At 37.8% G+C, this 13,345-nt stretch overlaps 1 protein-coding gene across 23 annotated transcripts in view; it reads right to left on the bottom strand.

Moving 5' to 3' along the window:
• Nucleotides 1–13,345, bottom strand: part of LRRFIP1 (LRR binding FLII interacting protein 1) — a 115,708-nt gene that overhangs the window by 17,950 nt on the left and 84,413 nt on the right. For 19 of the 23 annotated variants that reach the window (XM_030016756.2, XM_030016757.2, XM_030016758.2 and 16 more), the window contains 6 exons: nt 7,281–7,313; nt 6,304–6,429; nt 4,873–4,944; nt 2,532–2,702; nt 1,486–1,578; nt 908–1,000 (listed from right to left, as the gene is read on the bottom strand). In XM_030016756.2, coding sequence (XP_029872616.1) covers nt 908–1,000; nt 1,486–1,578; nt 2,532–2,702; nt 4,873–4,944; nt 6,304–6,429; nt 7,281–7,313 — 588 coding nt within the window. The remainder of the gene's footprint in view (nt 1–907; nt 1,001–1,485; nt 1,579–2,531; nt 2,703–4,872; nt 4,945–6,303; nt 6,430–7,280; nt 7,314–13,345) is intronic. The other 4 variants (XM_030016777.1, XM_030016783.2, XM_030016779.1 and 1 more) reach the window with 2 other exon arrangements.

Genomic DNA, 13,345 nt, shown 5'->3' with positions numbered 1-13,345 from the left:
TAAATGAGGAGCCACTTTTGTTTTTATGCCAGACAAGTTAATTCATATTTGTATTACTTCAACATGCACATTGAAGATACAGTGCCATTCCTGTGTGTTAACAGAAGGGCATGAAAGCAGGCCCAGCAGATTTTAACAGTCTTTTTATTCAATGGGTTAGTCATGGGTGCAGTACATTTCAATTAATTTAAAAGCTGCCATTAAGTCATCTTAGACTGGAATGTACCATATGCAAATGGGTATTTTGCTACTGAACCCTCCCAATATTTCTACGTAAGTACAAATAGAACAGTAACAAAAATTAGTCAATTTTGAGTTTCAAGTTGCTACAAGTTACTGGACATCGCAAGCACAGGCAAGTTGCCAGATTTTTCTCTTCCTATATTCAGAAAGTCTTTCAGTGGTCATTGTTAGAAAAGAAAGCCATGCTTTTCTTTAAGAGTGGGTCTCCATTTGGCTTTGATAAGGGGTGGTGGGAAGGGATGAGAAGCAAGGGAGACTTAGAGACTTTCATCCCAATAGCCCATAAATAGCTCTATTACTTCTTTATCACGCTCCAGTTTCTGCTCAGTCCGCAGATTGAATCTGAATAAGCGAAAATTCAGTGCTGATGGAATTGCATTATAAATAGAACTTCCTTTCTCAATATGGCAAATACAAATGGTGCACCACAGCAAATAAACTACCCTAGGTTTTGAAATCAGACCAGCTGCTAAATTTTTCTTGGATTTTATGATACTGGCCAAAGACAAAATTTGCTATTTGCTAGTTCACTGGTAATACAGAACGACAGCCACACCAAGCAAAGTCACTAGGGAGGATTTTATTCATGAGGTTTTGCAAACGCAGGATCAGCTGGAGAATGACAGTGCCACTCTGAACACATTTCAGGAGTTGACAGTCCTACCCCTATTTTTTTGTCTTTCCATTCTATTGTCTCCTGAAGATCAGAAATTTCCCTGACATAGCTCTGCTGTTTCTGTTGCAGCTGCTGGATTTCCTGAGAGACAGGAGCAAAACAAGAAGACAGAAAGCAGGTAACAGGTTAACAATGAAGGTTAAGATTGCAGTGATGCCAAAGAATGAAAAAAGTCAGGTACTAAAGTAAAAGAGTATCTACATGCACAGTTTCTGACACTGCAACTAAACCTACACTCCTGAAGACAATCTTACTATCCATGTGATGACTTGCAAAAAAGTTCAATAGTTCCATCGGTTTCCTCTTCATCTCCACAAACAGCTGTCCGAAACACAGCTTATTTCGTATTACGGACAAGGCAAAAAAAGTCATCCAACTTAAGATAATACTTATGAAAGTATCATTGCTATTAGTCAGCTCTGAACCCGTTTGGCCTGAAACACTAGTATGTCTTCAGGTGAGAAACTTGAGTAGGGGATAAAATTCTCCATGCCTCACCTTCTACAGTCCTACTGCTAACTGGGAACATACCAATCAAAAAAGCCATTAAAAAAACAGTTACTTACTGCAAGCATTTCTTCTCTTTGCTTCAAAGCCTCTTTGATTTCCATGAACTGAAACTGCAATATGTTATGAGCATGCTTCTCCCTCTCAAATTCCTATGAATAATGAAATATTAATGACATTTTTCTTGATCAAAAATAGCACCCCATGAAAAGAGAAAATAAGCCCAACCACAAAAAAAATGCTTACTGCAATGCAATTCTTGAACATTCCTCTAATCATAATCCCACAAGAGTACAATTTTGATCTTATTTGTCCTTTTTCCAATAAACTATTATTCCATCAAATATAGAAGTGACAGGCATAATTTAGCCAGTTTTGCAAGTTGAGCAGCACGCCGGCAGTGAATAGCTTTTACACTCAAGTCCTACAGACTTCACAGATGAATGGATGGGAATTTAACCCACTCTTTCCACATAGCCATGTACTAAAAGTTAGCTAGACATTGCAGACTTTAAAAAAACCAAACCATATCTTTCAGGAACTATGTGTTTTGAAGTGCACTATAGTCAAATGCCACAAGCTAAAGTGCCAGTTCTGAAAAGCTAACACAAGCCACAACTTTATTATTTAACACCAAGCCACTAGCTGTCAGATGCTGAATTCATGCAAAACTTAATTCAACTCTCAACCAAGTGGCTGCCTTAACTATATAAACCGGACAACTCTCCCATGGGACTTCTGAACAGAGCTTTGTGTGTAAAAATACTTAAGAAGAAAAAAATAAGGAGTCCTCCAGAAGTCACTATGAACAAAACCTTTGAATTTAACGATGGAATATAAAAGGACATGTGATAATATCAGTGTGGCCTTACCATATAAAACATTTCTTTACTTCAGAAATTGTTTATAAGACAGAAACTTAGGGAAAATTTCCATTTGTATGATCACAAGCACATAATGTGCTGCTATTCCACTTGCTTTAATAGTAACTAAAACAATAACATATTTAAAACCTTGAATAATAATTTGGTTGCCTCCTCCCAAAGGTGTCTGGCCCCCCAAAAATCTTTCCCTGTTAAATAACATGCCATAGCTATATACATACTTTACTTTTTTCTTCATATTGCCGCCTGGATTCTGCCAGCTGTTCTTCTAACTCTAAGAGCGCATCCTTCAGGGTATCTACCTGGTACATGAAATTTGTTTTTTCATTGTCTAGTTGAGCATTTGACACCATAGCCTTTTTGTATTTCTCTTCGACTTCGGCTAGAGAGTCCTGCAAAGAATAAGCAACCAGTCAGATTCAGTTATAAAGGACACTTTGCCAACCAAGACCTTCAATGAGAAAATTAAATACTAAACCACAAGCATGCTAATTATTCCTACGGAAACCAGTGCTAATCAGGTGCTAGAGAGGCTTACCAACTGTCCCAAGGTGAGGATAACCCTCCCTTGTGTTCCCACCAGACTTCTGTTTCCCAGCAAGGAACCTTACCTCAGGACGGATAAAATGTTTCCTGTTCTCTGCTGCTTCAGCTTCTGCCTTCTCAGAGTTTTCTTCCTTCTCCCTCCTCCCCCTGCCCTTGCACATTGGCAGCTCAAAGCAGCTGCTGAAGATGACAAGTTGGAATTTTTTTTTTTAAAGGTAAACTGGCCTTGATTTAAGATCATTTTAGATGATCTTAGGCCTTAAATTAAGGCAGTTTGACAGCCACTTCACACAGATTTCAGAGATCCTTGCAGTGTGGGAACCGCTAAATATACTGACTCAGGAATTAGAATTTGCCATGAAAAAGCTGCAGCTTTTGTGACCTGATGTATCATTTTTCATTAGGTTATCACATCTCTTCTTTGCAAATTTACTCCGTAAGACACAATTCCCAGGGTCTCAAAAACCCCTCCTATCAACTTGACCTCAATATAAGATACTGAGGTATTTATAACAACACATGATGGCAAAATAAAGATCAGGATTATTTTCCGTGTTGTGCAGTCAAACTTTGCAGTATTCGATTTTAATAGAGAAACAAAATACTTACATAAACAAAACAGTGCAAATATGCAAACAAGGAAGACACTCTTGTAAATATTTTAGTTTACAGATCAAGCAATTCCTCTCAGAACTTAATTCTAATAATTACATCTAAAGCACAGGTGAGTTTCACATACTTCCCTTTTCATTCAGTCAATGGAACTGGGGATGACAGTGGTGAGATGATGACAAAATTAACTTCGAACCTGTTCAGTTTACATTTCTATTGACAAATAAGACAATTTGTCTTTAAGGACATGAATTTATACAGTTCCAAACACAAACTGTGTCTGGTGCACTTTCCAGCCCAAGGATGAGAAATACCAAGCAAAGGAAAGCCACCAGGATTTGGAAGCTGTGGTAGGATCAAACTCAGAAATTAGCCGGAAAGGAAGTATATGCAAGTAAGAAGTTAAGGTAGTTGCTGCACCACTCCTTCAGCATGCTACGTTTTGTCTTCTTAGCATCAAGCGATGTGGCTTAGGTACAAATCACCACAAAAGGCAGTCTAAGGGACACGAATTGAAAAATGGCCTACATTTTTTATGCAGTGTGATTATTTTGCTACACCAGCTACACAGTGATCAGGGAAAAAAACCCAGATTTTACAGAAAAAGGGCCAAACTACTCTTTTTCCATTGACAACTCAAGATGGCAGCATCTTCACCTGTCACAGCATTGAGCTGATGACACAGTCAGCAATTAATGCTGATATATGTTGCATTCATTATATGCCTGGATGTCTACATACATATTTGCAAGACTGCCTTTTCCAAAAAATGCAGCTGACGTTGCTGCTCACTCATGAGGTGGTGGTACACAGATGCACAAGTTAGCTGTTGCACCAGAATCTGTTTATGGCCAACCGGTGTGAGCATTCACGTAACAAGCTTTGTTACACAGAGTTTTATTACAAGAATCCTTTAAGGGTGTCTTCTGTGATCTAAATATGAAACCAAAATGATAGTCACCACCTCGCATGCACAACTTTCCAAAGGCACGCTGGACCTTATCAAAACAAAAACCTACAAGCTTTTAAACTCTAATTTTTCATAGCACTGTAGGACATGAGTTCTAGTTCATCTTCCAATATTGGTAGATTTCCTGGATTAGGAAACTATTAAAAAAACCCTAATAATTTTATTTTGCTAGCAAAATGATTACCTTCTCAAAACAGCAAAGACAACATGCAATAGTAATCAGCAGCCTTTCAGTTAACATTTGGAAGCATTTCTCACCACAATCAGCTGAGGTAAGAACAGATACTTTTCCAGTTAATGAAATGCTTTTCACACAATTTACAAACCCCTCCCAGAAGAAAAGCATGCAAGGTCAGTACAAGGTCTCACACTGGCATCTCTGAATGTTTAGCTAGTGTTAATGATCACACTCCCAGTCTGCAGTAAACCAGTACCTTCATTTCTTTCAGTCCCTGCATGTATTTGCCTTCTACATCCTGAATCTGGTCCTTTAACTCATAGATATCCTGAGAGAAACAGTGAGAAAGGTGAACAATGCCACTGAACTAATGGTCAGAAGCACAGCTGATGGGGAAAAGCAGGTATTCAAAATTCTCATTTAAATATTTCTACCACACAGGTTAAGGGGTCTGATCCTAAACTGAAGCCTTGTCAGACAATGAAATTTCTCGGTTAGAAGTTTATGCTAATTCTGTTCTTCTTGACTGGAAAAAATGAAATCTTCAGCATTAAGGACACGACACAGACCCAGCTTCAAAGCCTCCAAGTTATATACCCCAGCCACACAGCCCTCCTCTACCCCTTTCACTGATTATCACCCTCTTTTAGGAATGCAGGTATTAAGGATAATGGCTGCCAAAGCAAGCCTGAAATACAGGCTGTACAAGAGACATAGGAAAGACTACATGAAAACCATCCGTCACACAAAATTTAAGTCCTATTTCACAGTCTCAATCCTCTTTTGTCCTTGGTCACCAGCAAATGGCTATCTTTCAGCTGTTTTACAGTGCTGAAACTGGGACAGACCTGCTTATATCCGAGGTCCTAATACAAATTCCAGCTGTTTTAATTGGCTGTAATTTCAGAAGAGATGTAAGTCATATGCATGAAAATTAACAGAATTCAGATTCCCCATTTTAAAATAGTCTTTAGAATGCAGCATTAAAAAACAGATTACAAAAAACAAGTTCGCTATGGACTACCCAGCCTAGCACTCAATGACACGAACACTGGATTGCATAGCTATTTGCTATTCAAATCTGTCTAACTTCATGGAATCAGAAATTAGATTACAAAATACAGCCCCCTCCCCAAATCACCAACCAGTAAGTGCAGTGCTTCTTGCATTATTTCAATCCTCCTATCATGTCCTATATTGAGTCTATTTCCTATTTCATTAGGTTAGGATGAGATGTGTCTATTATGATCAGTCTGTTCTGCTATCATATGCCATAGGACTTTACCCAAATATTCCTTCAATACACACTAGTTTCCCAGCAGCACCTCTCTAATAAAGCACTTTTCATTTACAGCACACAATTCATTTTGCCCAGAACTGCCAAAAGGGGGAGACAAGATATTTTCTTTTTTGGAAGGAAGTCTAAAGTATATTTAATAATATCCTTTAGATAATAGTAGTCTACATAATAACAATGCTGGGGACAGTCCTAGTTAGTATTAGCCTGTCAGTCCCAATTCTTATGGCCAATTTCTATAGTCAGTAAGGGGAACATCAGCACTACTTTCAAGTAATCTCATAGTTTATTGATTTATCAGATGCAAGGCATAAAAACATTCTGATCAAAAGAGCCATAGTTAAGAGACAAGATTCCTAACAATTTATGCTGGTTTTAAGTATTTCTTACCTTTATTTCTCTAATAGATGCCTCTGTATCAGCTGAGATAGATGTATCCCCACTGCCTCTTCGTGAAGAAGTCCCGCCCAGAGAAGCTAAGGTAGCTGCTGATAAACTTGAAACAGTACGTGCTCCCTACAATCACACACAGTTAAAAATGCTTATAATTTTTTTTCTAGATATGTTGTGGGTTTGTAATTTGGATTTTTGGGGGGATAGGGTTTTCTTTGTTTGTTTTTGTTGTTGCTTTTTGGTTTTTGGCTTTTTTCTTTTAAATACACACGTTACACCAACCCTTACACTTAAATTATGCAAATTTTCTTAAAATGTAACTTTCAAAGAAGAGAAATCAAAAGATCAAGATTTAACAAGGGAAACTAATGAGAAAAGGCTGATCAGATGTATTTAAACACTACTGATACAGGAGTTTGCATGGCACAGCTTCTAACTATTAAGTCTAAGTTAGACAAAGTCTTTAGGGGCTTGTATCAACTTGCTAGATATTTTCAAAACTTGTAATAATACATTTTGTGGATGCTTTTGACTACCCCTCAAGCTCCTCTCCTTGCATGGATATTTATCTATGCTGTAGCAGTAGCCACATTAACTGTTTTACTGTACTGAGGGTTCTGCATTAAGCCATTTTCTCACTACTGCAGTATCCGCCACGTTCTTATTATTTATTTATTTATATGTAATACCATAATTAAAATTTAATAAACAAAACCAGTATTCATGTGGCTTAGCCTAAAGCAATTTCAGCCAACTGCTGGTGAAGGTCTACTTAACTACTTAACCTGTGAATAACTACAGAAGTTTGAAAGTTTGTCTTAAAAAATGTAGTAGTAGAAGGCTCTAATAATTCAAAAGTTTTGCCCCACAGTGGATTTTCTAGAAGATTTCTGTACACTTACTGCGAGTTCCACCTACCAAAAAGAACATGAAGAAAGCAGTATTGGCAGAATAATTCAGAAGATCCTTCTTACCTTCTCAAAGTCTTTTTCTGGCCTTTCCTCAATCTGTAAAACAAAGATTTAGAAGGAATCGTTACATAATAAAGGACAAGTGATGGCAGTAAGATATCAGAAACAGAATTCTTAAACCTGTAAAAGACTTCAATAGCAATATCTATCCACTCAAAAAGCAGCCAGCTTGCTCAGAACAGCAGTGTCCTGGCTGGCATCTCAGGGTGGAAGGCTGCACAATTCACCTCAAATTTCTAAGCAGTACGTAGTTAAGTGGAATATACTCATTGATAAAAAACTATTTAGTCTATTAAATAAGACAGAGGAACACTTTTTTTCCATCTTCTACATTACAACGTTTCAAACATGAAGATGGCACTTGATCTATGAGTTAACAATGAAAGAATACAAAGACCTACATGGGCATGAACTTAAAGCCCCAGATGTCTTTCCCTGGACATAAAAGTAGCTGTATGAAACTGCTGTGCTGACACACACAGCTACTCCTATTTACTTTAGAACAATTTAAAAATATGCCTCAAATGAACCCCAAATAGCAATTTACTGAAGTAGAGAGGTTAAGTTTTTTAATTGAAAGATCAATAGATTTCCAGACCAAGATAGCTTCTTGAAGTTACTTTTTTTATGGACTTTAACTAAAAGAAGGCTACCTCTGAAGCCTGCCAGCACACCCTCCCCCATTCGAAAAAGCAAGGTACAAAGTTAGACTTGAAGGACTGTACTGTGTCTGCACTGTTCCCAAAAGAAGAACAACCAGGGGAGCAGCGGGGGGGGAGAAAAAAAATCTAAAGCTTAAAACTTCTGTTAAGTATTCTCTACTCAAGACAAAGATACAACTAAGGCTGAGACTACAAAAACTGACCCTCAAGTCAAATATCAGGGACCAGTTCAAAGTCTAAATAAACAGCTCTGTTACTGTTTCAGTACTCCACTGGAATTTACTAATTCAGAAGAGAGATCTTGCACTAAAACTAGTCTAGAAGAAACAAAACAGAGCCAAAGTAGCATTTAGGAGTGCAGAAAATTACCATGGATACAGACAGCTTAAATGCTTAAAAGAAAGTTACAGAGCAAAACCCACATACAACCAGAACAGGTATCTTTCTTTCCTTGATGGGAACCATTCTATCAACTTTTTCCTGCTCTGAAACCAAACTAAATATACAAGTTCCCAAGAGCAGAAATTTAAAATCAAATGTTTTGTCATAATTCACTTTGCTATTGAGGAGAAAGAAAAAAAGTGCGTTTCACAACAGAATCTTTTTATAGTATCTCCATCTAAAATGCAACTAAGTGTAAAAAGGACTGAATGAAATGAAAAGCTCAGCAGAACTCAGGAAGTCCAGAACATGTCAACCTTTTCTGGGAACATTCAGCACCACAGTCAAGATGGTTTCCCAAAAGACTTCTAGAAAATTAATGGCTTCCCCAGATCAAGAGCCTAAGAGCCAAAGGGAATAGTGTTTTTGAAATGACTGAAAAGAAAATCAGGAGAGATCTGATTCAGGGAAAGGCAGGGGATAGTTGAGGTTAAGTTACTAAATTTCACTGAAAACACACTCCAAAACTACATCTCTTTCCAATCAGTACACATTTGGCACAGGGGTTTTTTCTTTGAATTATACGGAGCAATATTTAGATGATCCCACTAATTATTCTTCATATTATTCATGGCACCCTATTAAAAAAAAATCCAAGAACTGAGAGGTACCTATTACAAATCAGCTTTTTACACCGACAACATATCTCATATCATAAATTCCCCATGATTAGCATTAAGAAAATTTAAGACTTAGGCTTCAAAGTAAAATAAGCCAGACTTAAAGCACTAGATACAAACTTTGCAAAGGCACTGAATACACAAAGTACTTGGGGGGGGACGGGACACGACCAAAAAACTCTGAATTTGGATGCAGTAAGAGAAGGTCACTAATGAAGGCAGATACTTCAGTTCAGACCCAATAAACAAGATGGACTGACTTTTGCAAACAGCCTCTTATTTTCATGCCAGACAGCTCCAAGTGGTGGATTTGGCAGCCTTCTAGCCCAGCCAAACACTATGTTGCTGTTTATCGAGACAGCTATGGCACTGTAAATATTGACATTTTACCAAAGATTAGTGCATACACACACGCACAAATCTACCTCCAGAAAATTACGTACAATCTTTTGTGAAGTCTACCTTATGGGTTCTGGGCACAACTCAAAATATTATTTTCCTTAAGCCATTTACAGAATGTCCTCTATTTTCTGAAAAAATGTGCAATCTCAGTTTTTAGTAAGATAAAGAAGGGAGAAAATATTGATACTGTTTTAACAATGCATCACATGAGTCAAATAAAAGCTTCCATTTACAAAGGGGAAAAACGTTGAAGACAATGTGGTGAGAGAGATGCATACGGTGGACATTTCTACTCAGAGCACTCATAACCATACCTGTGAAGCTTGCTACACATTTATTGCAAAACAATCTTTCATAATTCTCTAAGGTGGCATAATCTTTAATAATTACAGCTATTAAGCAACTTCTAAAATTGAGGTAGTTTAAAAAAAATACAGCAGAATTCATTTTCTCTTGTGATACATGCATGTGATACACACATCCATTTGGTGCCATGAATAGAATACTCAGAGCATTTTCTCCTCAAAAACAGTAATTGCCACCACCAATTTATTTAAATATTAACATTTAAAAATTTAATCTGTTTTGAGAAAAGCCAGTTCCTCATTCTAACATAGTATCCTTTCATCACAAAGATGCCTCCTGAGACACAACACTTTTTTAAGCAAAAAATCAGTCTGAAACAAGCAGCATTTAATTTTATAGTTACGTGGCAACGATATACCAAAAGCTGTAAAGAGTGTCTTGTAGAAAGACAAAAGTCTATTTTAGATTAGTACTTTATAAGGTTTTCATTCTGCTCATCTTTAGATTAATATATTCACAGTATCACTCCTTTAAAAAGATAAATCATGATTTCCAACAGCAGTCAGCCACCAGAGGGAACTCCAGGCTTTCAGCCTTTACCCAGCCCCCTACAAGCCCTTTGGCATTTGATCCAGTAAGAAATCAAACTGAGAAAGGTCAGGAAAAAATGTTTATTTTTATTTTAAGTTGCACAAAATTCTTGGCCAAAATACTTACCTTCTGCACTGTCATTCAATAAAAAATACCGTAATGATTAAATAGACCGAAAACAACCTCTCCACCTTCACAGTACTATACTGAGCACAGCTTTTCATACAAATATACTAGCTTTGGGACTTTTCCACATAGAAATATAAAGGACTAACAGAATACTTGCTAGAAGAGGAGATCTAAAGAAGAATTCACCTAATGATACCAGACCTGTAATTTCTAGAAGACTGTACCATTTTCCATTTCTACAAGGGTATGGGTCTGTCTCTAATCACAGATTAACTTCTTCACCAACAATTTGGGCAATTTGCACTTTAGTGTGTAAAAAAGCAGGAAAAGGAAGTAATTTTCCAAAAAACTCCAGCACACACATCTTTGTTTTGGCAAGGGGAATAGGTTGCTCTCTGCAAAATAAGTGCAGTGGGATCAGAGTTCAGCCTCTTCTGACAGCGCTTTCGGAATAAATCCAGACCCATGTTACAAAAATGTCAGCAATATCAGAGGCTTACCGCAGCTGGAAACTTAACAAGAGCAAAATCATCCCACAAGTCTATATATGGAAATATTGCCTATTTTTCATAGATAATAAAAACATTTTAGTATAATGTTTGAAAAAGTATTTCTCTCTACTCCGCAGTCAACTAGCAGGTTAACCCTTGAAGCTCTTTGCCGCTGGTGACTGTCCAGGCCAAAATTAGAGCCCCCGCAGCACCATCACAGTGCAACCAGTAAGACAACTCTCCAACACCTACTGAAAAGACCAGAGACCCTGGGACAGTTAAGCATTACACCCCACCTGGAAGTGAAGAGATCTTTAACTAAATGGAAGAATCAGGACTAAGGTACAATTTCCAGCTTCCAGCCTGCTAAACAAGGCTAGAGAAGAAGGGAAATCTCAAACACTTGCTGTTTGGTAGTGCCACAGACCACGCTCAGGTATGAGAACAACTTCAGCGTGTTCAATACATGGCTGTCACTGCTCAGCTCCATCCAAGATCTTGCACTTAGATCAACTTCCTCATAAAAGCAAGGGGGTTTTTTTGGTGACAAATCAAATTAAGACCATTTCCTGCTCTTAAAGTAGTACAGCACAGTTCGAAATGGAAATACAGCCCACACCAAAGAAAAATTCTCGCAATGGGTAGTGCTGAACACAGGATTTTATCTACAAGAGCTGGAATTGAAGGAAAAAAAAAAAAAAAAAAAAAAAAGTACTGCAGTCAATATAACCCCTCCCACAATCCCCATCTTACCAGTTTGATCGGCTGGGCTGGGGCAAGAAGCAACACAGAGACTTCCTGCGTGTTTTTCCAGCGAGAGTCACCTTAACACTAGCAATTAGCAATAAGCCTTTAAAAGTCAGCAGGGGAAAACCACTGCTGAACTTTCTCAGGTCTAAAGTGGATTTGTCAGAAGTATCCTCGCTCAGGAATGAGTGTTATGCCAAACATCATCACTCAAACAAACTTATCAGCCTCTGAAATGCAAGTTAGCACTGCAGCAAATCCTCACTCTGGAGGGGCCGAAAGCACACCCAGGCTGTCAGTGGCTGGGCTACGATACAAGCCTACCGTAAATCTTTAAGTGTAGCGGAAGGGCAGCAAAGCTTGTGCATGCTGATAACTGCTTCCATGAAAATTAAGACCGACTGTCTTCATTTTACTTCTGGTGAGAATACGATAAGCTTCTTCAAATGAAAAAGCTATTCACAACTGTGTATTCACAGCTGTGCATTAACATATGACCCAAGGACTGCACACTTGCTAAGTGGCACTTGCATTTTCAGTCTTGCAGTTTGTATGATCACACTGCTGTCAGTACTAGCCCACCTGGCCAGGCTGCATGCTGACTGCTTGTTCTTGCCGCCTGAGACTCCACAAAGAGGGAGAGAATTAATATGAAAGATCGTCTTCTCAGGGTAGAAAAAACACACCCAACTTTGCTCAGAAAGTCTTCAGATAAATACTGTTGCATTCTGAGGCTATTTCAAATCTATAAATAATTGCTTTTCACTAGTAGTTTATTAATTTAGAAAAAGAAAGATTCCAGCAATTCATATTAAAAAGCCCATCACAGCCAAAACATGGCACTAGCTCAGGCACAAGATTTACCTCCATCTGTACAGATGGGCCTGGTGTTTGCTTTCAGTAGTCTTAAGACCTGTACTTTATATCACGTATAATGCTTTAATATTAAATGACACTTTTGCATATCTGCAGGAACTGCAAGGACAGCAGACAATAATTACTAGTGGGGATAATGGGAAAAACATTAAAGAAAAATAATCAAAGAGCAAACTTCATGCAGATATAGTGAATTCTTAAAAATACATACAAGGACAAATAAATATTCACATGTTGTGTTTAAGTATCTTCCTGGCTTTTACTGTATTACAAACATGGTAACATAAATGAGAACACAAGCTGGCAAACTACTGTCGCTTTTTGCTCACTGTTTAATGAGCAGTGATAGAAGGGGGAAACAAAATTCTGAGAAAAAAAATTAAGGGCTGCAGTGACAAGGTATTGTACGCTTTAATTTAGAAAGTTAAACTGAATCATTCTCCATTCTCAATATATAATTTCTCATGATAGTTAGTCAGGCTTGGGAACAGTTCAGGTTTGGGTTTCTGCCTAATAATGCCCATAATCATAAGAAAATGATATTTAACTTCAGTATTAAGCACTTGTGATTACAGTACATGGATTTTGTAAACTATCACACTCTCAAGCGACATAAGCATGCTGGAAACTCAGCTTTTCAACCCAACAGATATTCCCCTTTCCTTCCTCCTCCACCAGCCATTTAAAAAGTAAACTTGGAATCAAATCTTTATGTGTGTAAATGCCAGGAGATATATAAAGCAGACTCAAGGAAGCATATGGCTCGATACAGTAAGGCAGGGAACAACTCAGTTTTGCATGTT

This window comes from Aquila chrysaetos, chromosome 6 (genome assembly GCF_900496995.4).
Source record: "Aquila chrysaetos chrysaetos chromosome 6, bAquChr1.4, whole genome shotgun sequence".
NCBI classification, from domain to species: Eukaryota; Metazoa; Chordata; class Aves; order Accipitriformes; family Accipitridae; genus Aquila; species Aquila chrysaetos.
This window is presented reverse-complemented; position numbering and strand designations above follow the sequence as displayed.